The sequence below is a fragment of the Silurus aristotelis genome (assembly GCF_946808225.1).
Source record: "Silurus aristotelis genome assembly, chromosome: 11".
Lineage (NCBI taxonomy): Eukaryota > Metazoa > Chordata > Actinopteri > Siluriformes > Siluridae > Silurus > Silurus aristotelis.
The window spans coordinates 22,501,198-22,524,652 of record NC_139584.1 but is presented as its reverse complement, the minus strand read 5'-3'; the positions used below and the strand labels follow the sequence as shown (position 1 = coordinate 22,524,652).

The window sequence follows — 23,455 nt, the reverse complement described above, 5'->3', positions numbered from 1 at the left end:
CGACACAATGATAGAAGGAGGATGTCGATTTGCATGCTGTTTCGTTTAAATCTGATAAAGTAAATGAATTTGTCTATACTCACCCACCATACTATACCCACCCGTCTATACTCATCTTCTCTGTGTGTGCATTTTGGCACAGAAACTGACTATTTTTAAGCATTTCCTTGCTTAAATGTGACCAATAATACACATGAACCCTCCCCAACACACACACACACACACACACACACACACACACACACACACACACACAATACAAAACATCCTATGGCCCATTACACAAGAATCTAAAATCTTATGAGCTGGTGTAATCCATGTTTTGCCTTAAGAGATGCAGAGGAGATATAAATCTGTTCTTTTGTTCTCAAAATGGACTGTATGAAAAAGCTTTTATCCTATTTAATTCTAGAAAAAAATAGGATCTAAAACCACATAAGACAAATTTTCCCCTTTTCCACTCATTTTTATTTTTTTTTATACATATTAGAGGCCATGCATTATAATATATATATTTTTTTTTATCTTAAAGGCTGTTTTGTCGTGATTTTGACATAACAAACATCGTTTCCTCGTGATTAGTACTATTTTTTTGTGTGTGTATTAGACATAAGAGCATGTTTTAGTGGCAGCGTCACGGATTTGAAGTGGCAGCAGGGCTCGTCCACGTTTTCTACATGATACAGCATCTTGAACATTCCTCGTGATCAGTAATGACTTTTCTGTGTTTTAGGCACAGGAGCATGTTCTAGAGGAAGCATCATCTCAGCATCATGGATAAGAACCATGTCCACGCGCCTGCTGCCACAAAGTTATTATTCATGAGGCTGCATTTAGAACATGCTCTTATGCCGAATACACAGAAAAAAAAATGCACAGAAAAAAAAAATGAATTATTTAATGATAAGAAAAACAATGTTAGCTCAAGATCAAGAGAAAATGGACTCGTGATAACGAGTAAACAACTTTTGTTATGTCGAGATCACGAGAAAACAATCAATTAAATATTAGGACTTCCGTACAAAGCTCCCCAGGATCCAACTGATTTGGTTTGCCTGCTGAACAACTGACGGCTGGTTCCAAATGGCTTTACATTTCCTTACATAGGCGCCCTACATCCGGAACTCCATTTGGAATCGAGCCAGCGGTGTCCATGGAAACGCAGCAAACATTCGCTAGTGCTCAACAGAATACAGCTGAAGGGCGAGAGGTGCGCTGTCTCCAAGTTGGTAAGGAAAAAAACTTGTAAAATGTTGATAAACACTGCAGATTTTGGGCTAACAATAGGTTAGTTTACTTTCTAGTTAAAGGAAGTTAGGTACAGTACTCCTGGTTGAAGTTGATCTACAGTAGCTAGCTAATGCAGCCTGTTCTACACTGTATCAATGGACTTTGAAACAAAATACAATGTTCTGAAGTACATATGTACTATATTAGATTAAATTAGATTAGATTAGATTAGATTAGATTAGATTAGATTAGATTCAACTTTATTGTACAAGGCAACGAAATGCAGTTTGGGTCTAACCAGAGTGCAGTAGCAGCAAGTGGAGGATATACAGTGTTTACATGATTTACATAAATTAAATAAAATGGTATTATAGGACTATAAACAGTAATTTACAGATGTGTAGGTACTATGATCATAATATACAGATGAATATATATGTACTATGAATATAATATACAGATGAGTATATATGTACTATGAATATAATCTACAGATGACTATTACTATAAACAGAAAACGGGTGTATATATATATATATATATATATATATATATATATATATATATATATATATATATATATACAGTGAGGAAAATAAGTATTTGAACACGCTGCTATTTTGCAAGTTCTGCCACTTAGAAATCATGGAGGGTCTGAAATTGTCATCGTAGGTGCATGTCCACTGTGAGAGACATAATCTAAAAAAAAAAAATCCAGAAATCACAATATATGATTTTTAAACTATTTATTTGTATGATACAGCTGCAAATAAGTATTTGAACACCTGTCTATCAGCTAGAATTCTGACCCTCAAAGACCTGTTAGTCTGCCTTTAAAATGTCCACCTCCACTACATTTATTATCCTAAATTAGATGCACCTGTTTGAGGTCGTTAGCTGCATAAAGACATCTGTCCACCCCATACAGTCAGTAAGAATCCAACTACTAACATGGCCAAGACCAAAGAGCTGTCCAAAGACACTAGAGACAAAATTGTACACCTCCACAAGGCTGGAAAGGGCTACGGGGAAATTGCCAAGCAGCTTGGTGAAAAAAGGTCCACTGTTGGAGCAATTATTAGAAAATGGAAGAAGCTAAACATGACTGTCAATCTCCCTCGGACTGGGGCTCCATGCAAGATCTCACCTCGTGGGGTCTCAATGATCCTAAGGAAGGTGAGAAATCAGCCCAGAACTACATGGGAGGAGCTGGTCAATGACCTGAAAAGAGCTGGGACCACCGTTTCCAAGGTTACTGTTGGTAATACACTAAGACGTCATGGTTTGAAATCATGCATGGCACGGAAGGTTCCCCTGCTTAAACCAGCACATGTCCAGGCTCGTCTTAAGTTTGCCAATGACCATTTGGATGATCCAGAGGAGTCATGGGAGAAAGTCATGTGGTCAGATGAGACCAAAATAGAACTTTTAGGTCATAATTCCACTAAACGTGTTTGGAGGAAGAAGAATGATGAGTACCATCCCAAGAACACCATTCCTACTGTGAAGCATGGGGGTGGTAGCATCATGCTTTGGGGGTGTTTTTCTGCCCATGGGACAGGGCGACTGCACTGTATTAAGGAGAGGATGACCGGGGCCATGTATTGCGAGATTTTGGGGAACAACCTCCTTCCCTCAGTTAGAGCATTGAAGATGGGTCGAGGCTGGGTCTTCCAACATGACAATGACCCGAAGCACACAGCCAGGATAACCAAGGAGTGGCTCTGTAAGAAGCATATCAAGGTTCTGGCGTGGCCTAGCCAGTCTCCAGACCTAAACCCAATAGAGAATCTTTGGAGGGAGCTCAAACTCCATGTTTCTTAGCGACAGGCCAGAAACCTGACTGATCTAGAGAAGATCTGTGTGGAGGAGTGGGCCAAAATCCCTCCTGCAGTGTGTGCAAACCTGGTGAAAAACTACAGGAAACGTTTGACCTCTGTAATTGCAAACAAAGGCTACTGTACCAAATATTAACATTGACTTTCTCAGGTGTTCAAATACTTATTTGCAGCTGTGTCATACAAATAAATAATTATAAAATCATATATTGTGATTTCTGGATTTTTTTTTTTAGATTATGTCTCTCACAGTGGACATGCACCTACGATGACAATTTCAGACCCCTCCATGATTTCTAAGTGGGAGAACTTGCAAAATAGCAGGGTGTTCAAATACTTATTTTCCTCACTGTATATATATATATATACACACAATGGTAAGTTAGGCAATAGTGAGAAGCAATGCAAAAGAAGAGCAAGTGTACAAGTGAGTATAAGTTTTGGTGTAGACAGTCCATTAGCTTAATAATGAAGTGTGAGGTGTGGGGGGAAATGTAGCAGCGTATGAAGGGCAGTAGGATCAGCGAGGGGCAGAGTTCAGTAAAGAGACAGCTCTAGGAAAAAATATTGCAAATTTTCATTTTTTTACTGGGATATATATAGACAAAAGTTTGCAGACACCTGACCATAAGATCCTATGTGCTTTTTGAACATCCCATTCCACATTTAGTTCCCATTTCCTGTTCAAATAGTCTTCAAGTAGTTCAACCATATACAGTGCAGTACACAGTGTAACAAAACAACGTTTCCCCAGGACTAAGGTGCTACAACAGACAACATGAATTAACAAAAGGAACATGGAAAGACACAAAACTTTAAGCTAACATCAAAAAGTGCACATGTGCAACATTTAGTGCAATCAAACAAGGACAACCTGAGACACGTAGACACAGTAACTGTCAAACAGTAAACACAGTGACACTGTGAATGTTCCCACATCCAAAAATATTTTATTAAACTTTGGGGAAAACCCACATGTGGCTGGAGACGGTCAGGTGTCCCAATACTTTTGTTCATATACTATGTAAAAGAATACATTTGTAAATCCAAACACCTCACCAGCATTTGTTAATCTTTAAAATGACTTTGTTATAAGGGGGAAAAAATTGTGTTATTAAAGACGTCTCATTATTATGAGAAAAATATCTCTTTTTTTACAAAATACAAATATCTTGTTTTTAAGGTTGGTTTATTTTAGAGATTTCTATAAAAAAAACTTGTTACTTCAGGAAAAAACGTTTCATTATTATAAGAAAAACATCTTGTTATTGTGGGATAAACATCGTGTTTTTACATCTTGTATCTTCTTCCTATTAGAAAACACATTCTTACTGTTAGAAATTGTTGTTATAACAAGAAAAGCAAATATGAGGAAAAACATCTCATTATTATCAGAAAAGCGTCTTGTACAACATATTGTTATTTCATCAAAAACATCTTGTTTCTTCTCGCTATCTTGAGATTAATGTGTTCCAAAAACATAAATGCCTGGTTTAATTTTTACAATAAGCAATAGAAATGGGTATTGAGAAAATGTTAAGCTCCATTACTACAGTAAAAGGGGAGTATTACAGATTTAATTCTTGTAAATAAAGAACACTATCTATACAATTAATTAGCACTTGATACAAATATGTTCTGTTATTTCTCCAGGTTAAATTCAAATGTAAATCTAACCATTATCAACAATTCTCAAAAATCTGCTGTAATATTCTTATAAATAAGAATGAACATGACTTTATGAATCTAGGTCAATTTGAAAATGAAATATTTGGTTAATAAAAAAAAAAAAAGGTTTTGGAAGAAAAACCTACATATATTGTTTCCATTCTTGTAAGAGTGGTATAAAAGACCTTGACACAAAACACAATGGCACACAAACTGGCACCACATATTTAGGAAACATAGGTGTTTTCTTCAAAGGTGTTTTTTTATAGAGTTTATATTATTATTACAAAAACCTAGAATGATGGTATAGGGTAACATGATAAAAATGAAAAAATGAAAAGGACTGACATCAACAAAATTGTTATTTCTACCTGTAGTACATACAATATCAGACATCAGACACATCCTATGATACAGTATATATTGACCAATCCTCTAAAACCAACCCCTAATCCTCCTCTGAATGTGATTGCTGTCTCTATTAAACATCTGTTTAGAAACAAACTGTAAGAGAAACATCTATACACTTCCTCATTAATACAATATTCCATCAGCCTCTCATGTGGCAGCAGCACAATGCATTAAATCAGGTCAAAAGCTTCAGTTGATGTTCACATCAAACATCAGAATGGGGAAAAAAGTGATCTTACTGGCCATGGCTGTTCATGCCAAATAAACTGGTTTGAGTTTTTCAGAACAGAAATCTGAGGCTACAGTGGGCACAGGCTCACAGAAACCGGGTATTCCCCTGACCACTTTTGCTGAATCTGTGCCCACTCTAGCCTCATATTCCTGTTTATGTCTGATAGGAGAACATTTTGCTTTTATAGACTATGCGCCTGATGTGTTGATGATCTGAGATACCATATTTGTACGACCCCAATTCCAAAAAAAGGGACACTGTGTAAAATGTTTATCTCTGTTTAACTCTGTTATGTTGTATGGTTTAAAAGACAGGAGGTGGAGCTGGAGGTAGCAGTGCTAAAGATGTTAAGGTTTTTATTGGGAGTGCTGGATCTGTGATGGTCACAAATGTTGAGCTCATAAAACTAGGAGCTTCTAACCATATAGACTGTAGAAGACTGTAGAAAGAACAATACTTATGACCTTATACTCCAGTACTCATGTTAGTTCTCTCTCTCCAGTGTTCTGTATTGTTGAAAGATTTATGATGTCACCCAAATAAGGATGGGATCCCCTTTTGAGTCTGGTTCCTCTCAAGGTTTCTTCCTCATTACATCTAAGGGAGTTTTTCCTCGCCACAGTTGCCACGGCTGCTCATCAGGGATAAATACACACCGTCACCTTGACTGTTGATTTCTGTAAAGCTGCTTTGAGACAATGTCTGTTGTGAAAAGCGCTATAGAAATAAACTTGACTTGACTTGACTTGACTTGACGAGGATGGACAGGATTAGAAACAAGTTTATTAGTGGGACAACACATGTAGGACATTTTGGAGACAAGGTGAGAGAGGCGAGACTGAGATGGTTTGGACATGTGCAGAGGAGGGACATGAGGTATATCGGTAGGAGAATGCTGAGGATGGAGCCACCAGGAAGGAGGAAAAGAGGAAGACCAAGGAGGGGGTTTATGGATGTGGTGAGGGAAGACATGCAGGTAGTTTGTTTGAAAGAGGCAGATGTAGAGGACAGAGGGGTATAGTCAAGCCAAGTATCATTCGGCTGCATGTACAAGAAATTTGTCATGGTGTGCAAGTGCTATAAAAATATGAAAAACTATAAAATATAGGAAAATGAAATAATAAATGAATAAATAAAGATAAAGACATTAACTGTATAATTTGTGCAGGTTATGTAAAGTGAGGCAGTGCAAATAACAAGATTTCCAAATAAGTCCAAGATGCAGAGTTGCAGTATAGTAGACCATGTTGGTTTTGTTAATGTGTTATGTGTTGTGTTATGAGATGAAAGTGCAAGGTTTATATTTATGTTAGAGATTTGGAGGCAGACCAGAGATGATGGCGAGTCCCTGTTGATGAGGTCAGATGTGGATGGGAAAAAATTGTACCATTTTACGGAAGAATCTTGGATCTAGGATCTTAGATGATCTTAGAGAGTTAAAGATAGGCATTGCTACATCGATCTGTAAATAACTGTGTCTTTAAATTGTGCAACATTTTTAGAATAACAAAAAATAGAAAAAGAAAAGCAGTTGAATATTTACCTATTTACAGTATATAATATCAGCAAAGGTTTCAAAGAATCAAACATTTAAACATATGATATGTTTTCCATGTTCTATTGTGAATAAAATATGGGTTTATGAGATTTGCCAATCACTGCATTCTGTTTCTATTTACATTTAACACAATGTCCCAACTGTTTGGAATATGAGTTTGTAAAAAGTTATTTGAGTAACTGTAGCCTAATGTAGTGTTTCTGAAATACTCAGAACAGTCACCAACAACCATGCCATGGTCAAAGCTTACATTTCTCCTTATTCTGATGTTGAACATTAACTGAAGCTCTGTCTCTGCAGCTCAAAAATTTAATGCAATGCTGTCCTATGATTGGTTAATTCTACAAAGTAGTGAGTGTAACTAACTCTAAGAAAAAGGTAAATAAGGTCATCCTTTTGAGCTCCATTTTGTTTGGTCTCTTCTGCCCCCATATGGTATAGTCCTTTAACTCCGCCACCATAACGGTATAGTCCTTTAACTCCGCCCCCATATGGTATAGATCTTTAACTCCACTAGTTAGTGAGACGCACACATGAAAAAGAAAAGTCATGTCGCTAAAATGCTCTGAAATCGTACAAAGTTTTCAAGAAAAGTAAGGGATAATTAAGCACCTAGCTGGAACGGGAACAAGGTACTGTGTTTGATTTGTTTAATGTGTATATGCATTAATATGTGGGTTAATCTATTTAACTGTGAAGAAGTGTTTTAATGTGTTATCACTTATGTCATGTGATACGCCAGTGTCACATGACACTGTCACATCTGTGACATCATTGTGTGACATCACAAATATTCCTATTAAAGTGGCTAGTGGCTGTTTGTTATGGTGGTATAAGGTGATGGTAAATTGTTATAAAGCATTATAATGTTACAGGTCAACTATAAAGGTTTTTTTTGGTGAGTCCAGTCCATACTGCAATGGATGATAATGCATCTGAGATCTCTGAACATGAAGCACCAGAGAACAACTGGACTGAGAACACAAAAGGTAGATGTTAATGCATTAATGCATTGTTAATCAATTTTGGTATCATCATTAATAGAGGAAATTATGTTATGTACATCTAAAAACGTGCCCTATTCCAGCAGAAGAAGGTGGAACACGGGAGACAGTGTTTCAGGATGAAGATGGCTTTCATGCTGATTGGTCCATGGACATAGATGACCTCGAATGGTGAGCCTAATATTCGCCACTTTTTGTGTAAAAACACTGATGGGATCTTTATCACATTTGGTCTTTCCAACAGGGATGTAAGCACCGAGTCAGGAGATGTGGAGCTCGATGAGAGGGACGAGAGTAACATGGACAGCACTCGGATGTTCAAGCTGAGAAGAGGCCTGGACCAGCTGGACCATTTTTACAAACAGAAGGAGCTTAACGTGATAAAGGCTAGGTCTTCCTACACACACACACACACACACACACACACACACACACACACACACACACACACACAAACACACATCTATGTGCACACATCTGCTCATGCACATAGATACAACATAACAGAAACTCAGAATCATTTCTCTCCACTGCATTTAACAGAAGAAATCCTCATACTTTAATTGGTGGATATATTTAAAACCGATCTCTCCAGCCAGAAAAAAAAAACATAAGTATTTTCCATATGTGTTTCTAGCCTTTAGCCTGAGCTGTGGAGAAGCTGTTAGGTGGGCGGATGGAGCGACTCACAGGTTACATTGTATTTGAAAAGCAGCGTGGAACAAACATGCTGTCATTGATCTGCAACATTCTGACATGAAATACACACTGCTGTGCACATTCAGATGCCCTCTGTAATACAATTGCCCCCTTGGGCTTCACTATTCTATCAAGCTCTATGTCCTATTCAGGTAGTTTTGGAAGAGCCACTCACAATTTTTTTCCACATGGCTGCACATTAGGAGCTGGAAGATTACATTTTTACTGCATTTGTATTACATGCAGTGCAAAAAAAAAGCGTCTTTCCTATATATTTTCTTTATATTATTTAAATAGAGAACCATTTGGGCTCTTGCATACATTCGTGTTTCATCTAATCCAACTGATATACAATATATTATATCTTGAGAAAAAAAGGTCTCACTATTCGCTATGTGTTGCTGTCTGTGGTGCACTGAGGTGTGATCACTTTCCAGCTCCCTTGTGACTGCTGCTAAAAGAAATACTTTTCAAGCTAATTTGGAAAGGCACATTTTGCCACTAAAGCCTTGGAGCCTTTTTTTATTTTCAAACTCTAACAAGCCTTCATGCTTCCCCTCATGCTTTTTAACAGGGAGGAACTGAAAGCCTGTCGCCTTCATGTGACTGAACTGGAAAAACAGAGAGACCACCTAGAAATTGACATAGAAAGGGAGAAGCAGGCAGAGAACAGGTAAAATGCAAATGTATTGACATTCTAGGTGGGAAGGAAAAGTATCTGTTGTCACTTCAACCTCAGTGTGTGTGTGTTGTTGTCCGTAGCGCAGCCGTATTCCGCCTACGTGCCCGCCACAAGTGTGTTTGTGCCGAAATTCAAGCAGAGGAGGAGCTGGAGGCTCATCTAGCCATGGTCCTGCAAGAGCATGAGTAAGTCCTATACCTCAATATTGAGAATTATATGTCTAAGTCGCTAAAAAAAAAAAAGTCCACTGGTGTTCAACACTTGCTGGTTGAAGATTATTTAAAACATCTTATGTCAAAGTTATTAATACTGGAACCGCAAACATGAAGTAATGGAAAATTCTAAAAAAACTATATATATATTTTATATTATTTTTTTTATACCGTTAATATGTATGATGAGCCAATGGATTTATCTGTAAACATCTGTGCAGGTGTTTTGAACTCTCTGATCTATCTATCTTATTGACACACTCTGGAAGCCCAGTATTTCCTTTTTGCTTATTTCCCTTTATAGTAATAATTTGTCTAGTGGAAGAGGCACTGCTGTAGTACCCTCATTTTCTGTCAAGGTCAACTGAAAATGTTTTGAGTTCATCCGTGTCAAATAAAATGTATCAGTGTGTTTAACTTTACTAACATTAAACATGTAGACAGAACAGCCATAACATTAAAACCACCTGCCCAATATAGTGTAGGTTTCCCATGTGCCAAAAAACCCTGCTCTGATCCATCAAGGTATAGACTCAAAATGACCCTGTGTAAAGATAAACTGTGGTATCTGGCATCAAGGTGCTAGCAGCTGATCCCTGGTGACAGAACATTGTTGCCATGAAGTGTAGGTGGTACATGATAAGTAAAACCAACATAAACTTTTTGCAACAATCTGTGCTGCAGAAGTTCTTCTGTGGGACCAGATGGACTAGTTTTTAATTTCCATACACATTAGTAAGCACTGGGTGCCCATGTCACTGGTTCACTGGTCACTGGTGGTTGGTACCAATGCTCTGATGCATAATCTTATAGTCATCACAGTTTGGCCTATGTCAAATTTCAGCTTAGATCTTTGATTAAAACACATCAACTTTGAGAAAAGACTGTTCTGATATATCCCACCCCTTAATAGGTGCTAGGATCAAATATTCAATGTTATAAGCTGTTAGTTGTTTCAGTGTTATGGCTGATAAAGATATCTTTTTTAAAAGTTGTTCTATTTCTGTTTTATTTTATTTCATTAAAAAATTCACCAATTCAGAAAAAAAACATGTTTTAGTTTTAAAAAGAATAAAAAATGTGCCTCCTGGGGAACAGTTTAAATCCAGATGGAAGTAATTTAGAACATTTTCCCCATTACACAAGATTCACCTTGACATGTCATTTAGCTAATTAGTCCTAAGCACACACTGTCCATTTATATATAACTAATAAAATAACCTTTTCTTTTTTTGCTCAAATTGTGTCTAAGTGTGTCTAACCTTTCATTAAATTGCCTTTAAATAAAAATTAGAACAGACTGAGATGTCATTTAAAGTTCCCTTTCAGGAACTCGAGCTGCGTCAAAATGCTTGGGAACGCTTCCGCATTGTCCACACGCTGAATCACGTGTGTAATCAGTCCAATGGGAAGGCCCGACGTGACCAACAGGGTGACGTCACGACTAGGAAGCTATAAAAGCACATGTGAAGGAGACGACGTTAGCTTATCTTTGTTTAGGAAGCGCTCTATTTGTGTTTTGTCTTATATTATGTGCTAATGTCCAAAAAATATATAAGAAAAAAAAGAATGCGACAATGAAGAGAAAACACTATTTTCCTCAGTTTTTGTAAACACTATATTCGGCAGTTTGTTCCCTGACAAATTTGATCCAAAAACGCGTGATCAGTCTGGAGAGACTGTTTCCTTTAAGAGACTGTCTGGAAGGCTGAAACCTGCTGAATGTGCCTCAAAGGGTCCTGTGTACTGTATATGAGGCTTTAATACCTAGTATAGTTCTCCGCCCGGTTCAACAGGTGCGCCCCACCCTAGTGGAGCTCAGGCAGGCTCTGGTTATGGAACAAGAAAAAAAGGTTCTCTTAAGGAAGGAGGCCATTTATGGGGTCCTCCGCTACTCAGGTATTCTGGGTCCTACAGCTGGTGCTTCGTGGATCCCAAGAAGGATTGGGTTATATTAAATCTGTGTCCGCTCGACCACTCACTAATCAGACCTAGGTTTGAGGTGCCGACCCTAAAGCAGGTCATGTCTTAAAGTGGGCCTAAGACAGACCTCAAGGATACGTACTATTAAGAAGTCCCTAAGGTTCGTTTGGTCCTGATGTTAAGGACTAACTGGGGATTTCGCCAGTGTGGGGCATTGTGCACTTCAGTTTACAGTGCCCGCCCTACCCCGGCACCCACAGGTAGACGGCGTGTTAACCTTGCCATATAAGCTGCTTTCCACATGGAGAGCACACCCCAGAGCAGTTTAACGTGGAGCAAATGCCCCGTTGAGGCTGAGGCCTGAAGAATAGGGACCCCACCCACATGTGGTGGAGTAATATGGAAAAGTTGCAGAGTGAAGGTGGATCTGTCGTACTTGTCCCCGCTAGTCCTCCCTTCTTCATTCAGCCTCTGGAGGGCTGGATGCTATAGTACAGGCATGGAATGTACCCTCTTCCCCTGTCGCTGCTCCTGGGAGTTTTGGAGAGAGTTTGACAGGACAGAGTTAATCTCCTCTTGGTGGCCTTATGGTGGCCAGGCATACTGTGGTTGCTACCTGGTAGCCCTCCTCAAATGCCCTCTCTGTGAGCTTCCTCTGGAACCTTATTGATTCCCCGCCAGAGCCTTGGAGGCCACAGAAGGTTACTGGATGGTGTGAGTACCACCTGCTGGTCCTAGTTTATTGTCAGGTTGGTTCAGTAATGGGATCTTTTCTCAGTGCTGTCTTTCCAAGGTGCCCTCGGTTGTCCCATGACCAGTCGTGCTCCAGGCTTTCTAACTAACTTTCTAACTAACCTCCCCTTCAGGCCAGGAAGCCCAACGGCTCAATACATGCGCCTAGGAAATGACAGCCCTTCAGAGAGCCATCCTGCGAACAAGGAGACCCTCAGCAGGTGGATTGTCCTTTGGTTCTCCGCGCCTTTCGGGTCAAAGCTCACTCTACTCTAAGTGTGGCGGTCTTTGAGGCCTTGTCCTATAGAGCTTCGCTCCTTGACATTGGCAACGCTTCAGCCTAGCTGTGCTCTTCCACTCTAGGCAGGGATTGGTCAGTCTGGAGGAAACTTGTTCCCAAAGCGTTTTGACACAGCTGGAGTTCCTGAAAGGGAACGTCTCTAGGTTACGTAGGTAACACTGTTCCCCAGAGGGACCGAGACGCTGTATCTCTATGCCACACTGCTGGCATCCCTGCATTGCTTTCTTCACTTTCGAAGCTAGCGTCGGCTCTGTAGCATGTGATTTTATAGCTTCCTGTTCATAACGTCACCCCCCCGGTGATGTCACGCCTACCCATTGGACTGATTGAATATGTGATTCAGAGAGTGGACAACAGGAAAGCTTTTCTTAAGCGTTTTTGACCAGGGTTACATACATGACCGAGAGACAGTCATGTAAAAGTAGATTCTTGTGCAATATACTTTCTCAAAATATTGTTCTGTCACTGATAGTGTCTAAAAGCAGATAAATGTTTAATTTTTTTGTCCAGACTGGAGCTTTGCCAAGTGGAGATTGAACTTGGTCAGTACTTAGGTCTTCGTCAGGAGGTGGAACATGAGGAGAAGAAATTGCGGGCTCTGAATCAGGAGAAACACAGTCAAAGACTCCAAATAGAGAAGAGCATCAACAAGAGAGCCAAACTGAAAGCACTGCATGCCAAAAAGTATCCCGTGGCACATTTTACTTTTTGCTGTATAAAGTACCATTTTGATACATAGATGAAACATACAGTAGATGTAGTAAAAAATAGATCACATTTAATTTAAGCAAATTTATAAGAAGTAAAACCAGATTTTTACTTACAATAAAATGTTGAACAAGATTGACTTGATTTAAGAAAAAGTTTTTTTTTTTGCTCTGTGTCAGTGAGCAGAAAAAGACCTTACAAGAGCAAGTGGAGCTTAAGATGAGGAAGAAGGAACAGATCCAGGCAAGCCGACAGAAAGCAGCATTCTTTCTTAAACAGACTCTCGAGAGGTACGACATGCCTGCACATTTGCCACAGTGGTTGTATATTCTTACCCAGTTCGTTAATCTATTTCTTTCTTGAAGAATGCGTAAAAAAGAGGAGGAAGGAGAAAAGATGAAGAAGGAGCTAAAGAAGAGGAGGACAGAAGCTGCAGAATCACTGAAGGCCAATATAGCAGCCAGTCAGGTATGTGACTGGAAATTATTATATAAGCCTTATAATTTTACTCTATAGATTTATTATATCTGTTTATGCCCTTCTTATACAACATCTATTTGATTGATTCTCTCAAAGCATTTGTGTCAGGTCATTAATTCAGCCTGTGTAATCAGGCACTTCAGATAATGTTTGGGTAAAAACATCTAAAGAGAGAGACAAATGTATCTGGGTTACTTTGATTGTAGCATGTATGGTGGTAACAAAGTGTTTCAGAAAGTGATGCTATACTTGGGATTTACACAACATACACAACATTCTCTGGAGGTTAAATACCAGTGGCAGGCCGTGCATTTCACACCTATCTCACACCTTCCGTGGTGTCCTACCTAAATCTACCCACCTCTTAATACCATGATTATCACACCACAGCTATAGAAACCATCAATATTACAGAGAAAAGCAGTATAGCAGAGCGCTGCATCACAGACAGTAATCTCACACAGTGAGAATGAATGGCATTAATAAAGAAAGAAACCCACAAGCAATTCAACAAGTTTCCTTTCACTGCAGCCACTGCTGCACCTCCTGCACACATCATTTCCAGCAGTAGCATTGATATTAACCCCATAAAATGACCCTGGGTTTTCCCTGCATGTTTGTGCATTTTTGCACGCATTATGCTTTTTCCTGGGGATTGAAATTTATGGCAAATTGTGCTTTTGTGCAAATTCTACAGGAAAGAAAACGCAAAAGTAAAGATGGTTCATGAAAAAGCTGAACAACTGTGTTGAATTGTTTTGGCCGACCTTTCCTCACAATGTCCAGCTTTTCTTGAAATGTCCGTCTTTTAAATGTCCTTGTCTTCTTCTCTGTCAGCTATTGTGGAATGAAAAAACAGCTGTTAAATCCACATAAATATATTTTAGATGCAGTTTGCGAATCTGACTAGAGCACACTCTGACCATCAAGTTAAAGGATGTGAAAATGCTAACATATTAGAAGCCTGCAAAGGGGCCTTAGAGTGGCCAAATAGCATTCTAAATGGTTAATGTAACAGCGTCAGGCAACATAGAGTTTATACTAAGAAAAAAGCCTGCAGTGCTCACAGTGTTGCCCCTAATAATAATGCCCCCAAAAAGTGATGTGATGGCTGAAATCTGATTGGATAGAAACGCCTAAACGCCTAAACGAGTAAACCTATATATGGTGGCACAGCAGTGGCAACACACCCGAGAGAAACACTATGGAATGAAGAGAATTTACAATTGGAAATAAAAATTTATGGACAAAAACATATTGAAATATAAGTCATACAGATTAAAAATAAATCTTAAAATAAAAATAAACAAAAAAACTGAAATTCAGAAAGGCAGGAAGTCTTCAGTAACTCATATAACCACTCGTTACAACTGTAATGAGCAGAAAATCCTCTCAGAATGCACAATGCATCAAGCATTGAGTCTCAGCATGCAATGTGTTGCATTCAGACATGCTTAATAATTTGCATTTGCAAAATATTATGATTAAAAATGTCTCTGGTTGCAGGAAGCTCTGCGTGTGAGAAAGCTTAAGCAGAAGGCCTGCTTGCCGAAGCTGAAAGAGGATGAAAATTTCCGTAAATATTTACTGCAAGAAGCAGGACTGAACAGCATCAAGCTCATGCACCTGCACAAAGCACAAGAGGACCTCTACAGAAAGCAGGAGTGAGGATTAATGCTAATTTTTGTTTTTCAACATGAAATGTCGAACTTTTTATTTTGGCGTTTTGGTTTGAATCGCATGCACAAAGGCAAAGCATCACAGTGCTGTACATTTTTGGTATCCTTTTTTACCATTTCACAAGTAATCGATAGCTCAGAGCATCACAGATGCAAAAATGTAAATATTTTATGGATGCAAATGTGCACATTTTAATTTTAAATGGCAAAGATTTACAATAATTAAAAGCATGCTAGCATGCTGGCATACTTTAGAGAATGAAAGACATTACAATAAAAACATGCAGAAGCTCAGTGATAGAAATATCGATATAAATATAGAATAGCATAAAGTTCATCAGCTATGCTCACTCACTGGCCACATGAGATCATAATTGGTCAAAAAGATAATTTTGCTTTCATGGTTCTCTGTTATAAATAATACAGTACACACTTTGCCTGCTATATAACAGTATATGAGCTATATTCAATTTCTTTAAAACATCACATCACAGCTATAAAGTGACCTCCTATTCCCTAATTCTTTTTTTTCCCTAATTTAATTATTCCCTATTTTTATGTTATTTATATTGCTGTTAATTGATTTAAAATCTTGTGGTCAGTTTGTATTGATATGTAAGCTACAAGAAATATAAACTGATTTTTTTATATTTTAGAAGGGAATTTCAGGAGAAACAAAAAGACAAAAAGATAGAGATAGTCTCCAAACTGCCACTGGAAGAAAAGCAAAAGGAGAAACTGAAAAAAACACATACACTCCTCATCCAGCCATCGGCACGTGTGACTCAAAGCATGGTGCTAAAGCGACGGGAAAAACTGCAGCAGAATGTACTGCCTCTATCAGCACATGCAGAGAGAGAGGTAGAAAAAAGCTATTACAGTAGGGCCATTAGAAACACTGAAAATAGAAATGTGTGTGATGTTTCATTATTTACTGTCTTTGTAACAATTCTACGATGGACTATTGTTTATTATCTCCATGATGGTATGGAGTAGTATTTCCCAATCTTAACACTGAGGATTTTATTCTCGTTTTTTATATTTTCATATTTAGAATTTGCTCTAATTCTGGTTACTCTGTAATAGTAATTAGTGTGTTTAGATGGTTGAGAATGCAAAAATTAGATTTGAATTCAATACTGTGGCTGTTTGTCCACTATAGATTCTAATTATAGAACAACAGAGAATACTTAGTCCTATTTTAGTGCTTTTTCTCTTGTAGTTAATTCAAGAGAGATGCCCAACCCGCCCTGTGTCATCTCCTGCAAGCTCCAGAACTGGCATCAGCTCCTCTCTGGACTCAATGCAGAAACTTGAAGCAAGTACAAGAATTGAGGCAGACTGGCTAATGGAAAAGAAAGAAGATCAAGAGTGTCTGGTCCAGCCTGAGTTCATTGGCCTTTGGGATCGTAAACACATGGATTACATGGTAATGATTAGAATAAGAGGCACAAACCTTTGCAGTTATGATTAGTTCCATTAATTCACATATCACATTTGCATATTCTGCATTGATTACTTATCAATGAAATATTCACTAGAATACATTTCATTAATTGATGTGATTGAAGCTTATTATTTTTTCAGGGTCTCAGAAATGGTTCCTCACACAAACAGGCTTCTCTTTGAAATTTGCTTGTTTAATGTGCATTCAGTAGCAGAGACGGGGAGTAATGTGATAAAAGTATTTTAATGGAGACTGGAAACTCTCATGGGATTGTATGCTCTTGGTTAAATAAAAAAAAAAAGGACCAAGCGCAAAATGGCGAGAATTTATGATTTTAATGTTCTGAATAACAAATTATTGGTCAGAAAATTTGCAAGAATAAAACTGATGTATTTCTGGGACTTTCTTTGCCACCATTTACTTGTTTCAGTTTGCTGTAGTGTACTGTTAAGGGAAAGACTAGAAACAGGTAAATACAGTGGAGGAAATAAAAATTTCATCCCTTGCTGATTTTGCTGAGTTAGAAAGAAATGAACAATCTAGATTTTTTATGTAAGGTTTATTTTAACAGAGAGAGGATATTTAAAAATAATAAAGGAAAACATTAAAGAAAGGTTAAAAGTTCATTTGTATTTGAACGAGAGAAATAAGTATTCGATCTATACCAAATCCGCAGACCCAAATTAGTCCTGTCCTAATATCAATTCATTATGTGTATAAAAGACACCAGTCACAGAATCAACCTCTTCCATTCAAACCTCTCCACCTCCATGGGCAAGACCCAAAAGCTGTCAAAGGGCATCAGGGATGAGATTGTAGATCTGCACATGGCTGGAATGGGCTACAAGACCATCAGATTGTTGCCTTGGCCATATGTTTTTGGTCACTGTTTGTTGGAAGACTCATCTTTAGTGTTTTGGCTGAGGTCAGTAGGTTCTCATCCAAGATTCTACAGTGCATGTCCCTGTTCATGTGGTGAAGTCTTCCTGTACCCTTAGCAGAGAAACAGCCCAAAGGCAGAATGTTTGTTCATCCATGTTTGACAGTAGGGATTGTGTTCTTGTGGGCATATTCAGCATTTCTCTGCCTTCAAACACGGCAAATAGAGTCGATGCCAAAGAGCTACATTTTGGTCTCATCTGACCACATCACATTCTTTCAAGCCTTCTCTAAATCTTTCAGGTGTTGATTGTCAAACTTCAGATGGGCCTGTTTATGTGCATTCTTGAGCAGAAGGTCCTTGGTGTGTTACCAATGGTTTTCCTGATAACTGTGGTCCCAGCTGAGATTTTGCATTGAACTCCAAAGCGAGGGCAATTAACTTATGTTGTATTTCTTCCATTTTCGAACTATTGTTCCCACAGTGGTCTCTTTCTTACCATGCTTCTTGCTAATGGTCTTGTAGCCCAGTCCAGCCTTGTGCATGTCTACAATACAAGGACAAGTCCCTGATGTCCTTTGACAGCTCTTTGGTCTTGCCCATTGTGGTGGAGAGGTTTGAAAGGAAGAGGTTCATTCAACACATTGTTCAACATATTTATGCAACTTATCATTTCAACTACTGAAGCCATAAGTAAATGGAACAACACTAACTCTTCCTCCTGTAAAAGACAGTTTACCCACAAGACTTAGATATTTAAAGAAAAGAAACTTTCCTATACTAATTTACCTATTTGTTTAATTCTTGCAACCAATAAGTTTATGTTAAGTACATTCAAAACGTAATATTTTATCCAAGAGTATAGTATATTAATCTTTTAGACATAAAGGATTTTTTGCTTATTTATAAGTCATGTATCTTTCTAAGGAAGGCATGGTTTGCAAGTCAGATCTTAAATGTGGAAACAGCCCGCTCTGACACTTTATAAGTGCAGGTGAATTGTACAGGATGGCCATTTTTTAGGTTTGAAGAATTGAGTCAGCATAACTGCAGACCTCACGAACAGAACATGCCCCGAAGCATTCTGATCTACTCCAATTTGATTTATAAATATATAAGATTTGTTGTGAGATATTTGATTAACAGTTTCATATTATGGAAATGATTCTGTAAATGGATCAAGTGCAAGAGACACTACAAATTGTAATGACCGAGACAACACCTAAGACGTGTAGTCACAAGGAGGTTTACTGCATATTTTTACTTAGCAACACTACATGCTCTCTAGAAGAAAGATGTCAAAACATGACAACAATAACACATTATCCTAGGCATGTTCATTTTTTATGAGACTTAAGAGAACTGGGAATGCATTTTCTCAAAGTTATGCTCAATAGATTTATCGTACATTCAGCATTGTAAACATTAACTTACTGTGACTAGAAAACTTAGAGCATATTAACTTTCTTTTTAATGCTATAATTGTTCCTCATAGTGCTTTAATCTTAGTTCATCAAGTGTCATCCATTAGCTTTCGAGGTCTTTTCCTGTTCTCTCTTCTAGGATAATGTCGTTCTCGTTGCTCAGGATTTTCAGGAACATTTGGAGGTCTTCTTTGTTCTTGAGGTCTGTCTCCATAATCAAATGGTACATGTACTCTTTGTTTCATGGGTTTAAAGTGTGAGGTGTTTCTTGTAATGATGTATGGTCCTCTTTGTGCTGTTATCATTGTGCCTTTTGTTTTTATCACTTTGCCGCTACTTTTTTCCCACGCATTGAACCCCGCGGCTTAAACAACGAAGTGGCTAATATATGGATTTTTCCTGGGTTTTTCCCGGTTTCACAAACTTTAAGACAAAAAACTGAGCCCCATAACATTAGACCAATGAAATTGCCCAACAGGTTCAGGTTAACCAATGAAACTCTTTATATTAAATCAAATGTTCTTCCACTGAATCGGGCCGCACCACGTCATAAATATGGATGAGGTTCCTCTGACGTTCGGTCCTCGGACTGTCTACAGGAAATGCGAATCATTCGTCACGCTGAAAACAACCGGGCATGAAAAAACACACTTCAGCTGTGTTCTGAGCTGCACGGCATCGGGAGAAAATATTCACCGATGGTGATTTTTAAACGCACGACGATGCCAAAAGAAAAACTCCAGAGAGAAATTGTTGTGAAAGGAAGGAGAAAGACTCCTGGTAGGCTACTGTTTAGATACAAGCCGTGTAACAGACACTGTCTTTCGTTAAAGCCTGTGTAAAATTAATTAGTTCAGGCTTATAGACTTATAGACAGGTGCGGCTTATTTATGTTCTAAATAAAAATCTTTGTAAAATTCAGAGGGTGCAGCTTATATTTGGGTGCGCATAATAGTCTGGAAATTACGGTATATTGTGTTTTGAGTTTTCCTTTTGTCTTTTCACAAATGACTACAGAATCTCCTGTTGTGAGTCCAGATGTTGAAACTCTTTTCCTCTTGTCAGAATATTGCTTCATCTTCTCCTTTTTGTGGCAATCAGCTTGCCTAAGTGCATCGTCGTGTACTGGGCTGTGCACTGTCGGTAATTTGATGTGCATAGGTCTACCGAACAACAATTCGGCCGGGGATATTCCAGTGGTCTGATGGGGGGTTGCTCTGTAGTTCCTCAAAAACTTGTACAATTCTTGTTTCCAAGGTTTTCCTTCAGCAAAAGATGGCAAGGGCTTCTCTCTCTGTCTGTGAGTATCTTTGTTCAACTGGGGTTAATGCTCTACTAGCATAAGCGACAACGTAGGACTAGCATCTACAATGACGTTGGTTTCTCTGTCAGGATGGAAGTAACTCATTACAGGGGCATTCACCAGATTGTGTTTGAGTGTTTTCAGTGCATCTATTTGTTCTTTCCCCCATATCCACTTTGGGTCTTTCTTTGTGAGCTCTCTCAGAGGTTGAGTTGTTGAAGAATAGTTAGGAATGAATCTCGCACTGTAGTTGGCCATACCTAGTAAACTTCTCATCTCACTTTGGTTTAGTGGGGGTGGCATGTCTGTGATCGCCTCAATTGTTTTTGGGGTCAGGTGTGATACCTTTGTTGGAAAAAAGGTATCCGAAAAACTCAAGGGACGTTTTGTGAAAGTCACATTTGCCTTTGTTGATTGTCAGGTTGTTTTCATGTAGGCGTTGGAAGACTGATTCGAGGGATCTGTTGTGTGTGTCAGCTGTGGTACCATATACCTTAATGTCGTCACTGAAATTTCGAACTCCAGGGATGCCTTGTAGGACCTGTTGGATGGTGTTTTGGAAGACTTCAGCAGCTGATGAGATACCAAAAATGAGTCTTGTGTATCTTTGTAACACAAGGTGTTGGACCCTCTACCTTTTCTATGATTCCTTCATCTTCCAGAAGTTGTAGTTCTTTCTCGACTTTCTTTCAATTCACATTCTGCGATGTGGTTGAGCAACAGGTTTGACTGTGTCGTCAATGTGTAGCTTGACTTGAACATTTTTCAGCTTTCCTATGCCATTTGTGATGTTTGGGTACTTTGACAAGAGCTGGTCAGCGACAGGCTGAATTATGTCTGTAGAAAGGACAATGTGAATGAGTCCAAGTTCAGAAGCCGTTTTGTGACTTAACAGAGATCCATGATCTCCTTCAACTACATAGATAGTTGCCTTAGTGGTTTTTCCATGAGCTGAGATGTTTGTAGTTTGCTTTCCTATTAATGGAAGTGGTTGTTGTTTACTATATGGCAGTATTTTCTTGTTGTTTGGTTGTAGTTTTGTTGACATTTTGATTTTGTGCGTTTTTGTCTAGCAGGTTGACTGTAGCACCGGTGTCTATTAGTATATCTAGAGGTTGTTGAGCTATCCAGACTTTTGTCATTGGTTGTTTGACATTTGCAGGTTCTTGTGTGACATAGACATATTCATCATCTGTGCTTAAAGTTGTATCCGGCTCCAGTGTTTTTGTTGGTGGGCTGTTTTCACTTAGCTTTACTGCTCTCACCTTTTGTGAGATGTCCTGTCTTTGTCGTGGCTTTGTGTATCTTCCGTTATCATGCTTCGTCCGTGGTCTGCTGAAACAACACGAGCAAAGGGCCACCACAGTTCCTGCATGTTGTATGTGGTTTTCTCTGTGTTATTTTCTGTTGATTTGTATGTGCTCTCTTATTGAGGTTTATTTTCGGTATGGCTGCAACACTTTCAACGTTATTAGCCTGTGTGACATTTTCAATTCCAGCTGCCTGTTGCTCTGAAGTTTCAAAGGCTCTGGCAAAGTCTAGCAATTGTTTTAATGTGAGATTACTGTCCCTCAATGCTCTTCTTCGCAATCAAGATGATGTGCATGTGAGAATGATCTAAGATTTTATTTCTCTGTCCGTATTTGCAAATTCACAAGTCATTGCAAGCTGTCTTAATCTTGTGTGAAACGCATCGATTGTTTCTCCTGGTTTTTGTTTAGCCTGTCTAAACACATTTACTTTATACTCTGTATTACGGTTTGGGCTGAAATATTCAGTCAGAACTTGTGCTGCTTTATCGTAATCGTCACTGTTGCCATTTTATGGAATTGTGTAGAAAATGTCCTGTACTTGTTCTCCTGCATAGTGCAGGAACATCGCTCTTTGCCTGGTCTTGTTTGTTACACCAGCAGCTGTTAGAAATGTTCCAAATCTCGATAACCATTTCTTCCATTTCACTGCAAGTGAGCTTTGATCTGAGTCAATGTCAAATCTTGGGAAATGTGGCAATACAGCAGTAGCATCCATGTTTTATCGGATGATATTAGCTTTGTTGTTGAGCACGTTTTTAGCTTTAGCTTTTAGCGTTTATTCAGGCGTTAGCAAAGCGTGTGAAGCTGTATGAAGTTTACACACGTGTGTGTGACATCCACTTTATGCTTTTCTGCGTTTTGCTCAGGCTTTTCCTGTGTCTTTTTTTTTTTATTATTTATATATTTTTTTTTTTTTTTTGTGCCGGTCGGAGAAAGGATGCTGTTGTTTGAACTCCTTTTTTTTTTTTTTTTTTTTTTTTTTTTTTTTTGTGGTTTCGGTAGCTTTTCCGCGTTACAGGTAGTCACCGACTTACGACCACTATTGGGACCGACATACCGGTCGTAACACGATGTGGTCGTAAGTAGAGTGGGCTATATGTACAGTGGACTGTGAAATGATGCCGGAAGCTGGTATGCACTGTCGTACGCCGCGGCTAGCGATTGTGGTCGTAAGTTGCATAGGTCGTAGGTCGACGACTACCTGTATTTTGCCCTTTACTCACTCTTCGCCATTGTAATGACCGAGACAACACCGGAGACGTGTACGTCACAAGGAGGTTTAATGCATATTTTTACTTAGTAACACTACATGCTCTCCGTTCAGAAAACACAACAGTAATCAATGCCGGAACGTTATTTCTTAAAGAGGCAGTACAACACTACACAAATCACCAAGATATTGTCGTTCAAATTCCATAGAAATGTTAAAGGTGATAAAATACAGTAAAGATTTTGTCTGTTGAGTTCCTAATGTCAATAAATGTCAATTAAAAATATTTCCTAAACTTTAAATGTATCTTACTGTTTACAGCAATTTGGCAAATCCTGTCATTTTTATTGTCTACCAGTATACACCATAATGGAAAAAAACAAGTTAACACTGTAACAGGATATAAGAAACTATTCAGAACAGGACACTGGAAATTATAAAAGTAATAAACAAAAAGATATAAACGATATAATCATCAAATAACTGAAATTGGACTTGATGGTTTTTCTTCTAGTTGAATA

General features: G+C 38.5%; 1 protein-coding gene across 1 annotated transcript in view; it reads left to right on the top strand.

The window, feature by feature from the left end:
• Positions 1–1,165: 1,165 nt before the first annotated feature.
• cfap74 (cilia and flagella associated protein 74) overlaps positions 1,166–23,455 on the top strand; it is a gene marked incomplete at its 3' end in the record, with an annotated part of 64,942 nt that continues 42,652 nt past the window's right edge. Inside the window, exons 1-12 of the mRNA XM_083554340.1 lie at positions 1,166–1,229; positions 7,813–7,926; positions 8,025–8,112; positions 8,186–8,332; positions 9,215–9,313; positions 9,403–9,507; positions 13,001–13,174; positions 13,378–13,488; positions 13,564–13,666; positions 15,185–15,342; positions 16,014–16,218; positions 16,580–16,786. Coding sequence (XP_083410466.1) covers positions 7,857–7,926; positions 8,025–8,112; positions 8,186–8,332; positions 9,215–9,313; positions 9,403–9,507; positions 13,001–13,174; positions 13,378–13,488; positions 13,564–13,666; positions 15,185–15,342; positions 16,014–16,218; positions 16,580–16,786 — 1,467 coding nt within the window. The 5' untranslated portion in view covers positions 1,166–1,229; positions 7,813–7,856. The remainder of the gene's footprint in view (positions 1,230–7,812; positions 7,927–8,024; positions 8,113–8,185; positions 8,333–9,214; positions 9,314–9,402; positions 9,508–13,000; positions 13,175–13,377; positions 13,489–13,563; positions 13,667–15,184; positions 15,343–16,013; positions 16,219–16,579; positions 16,787–23,455) is intronic.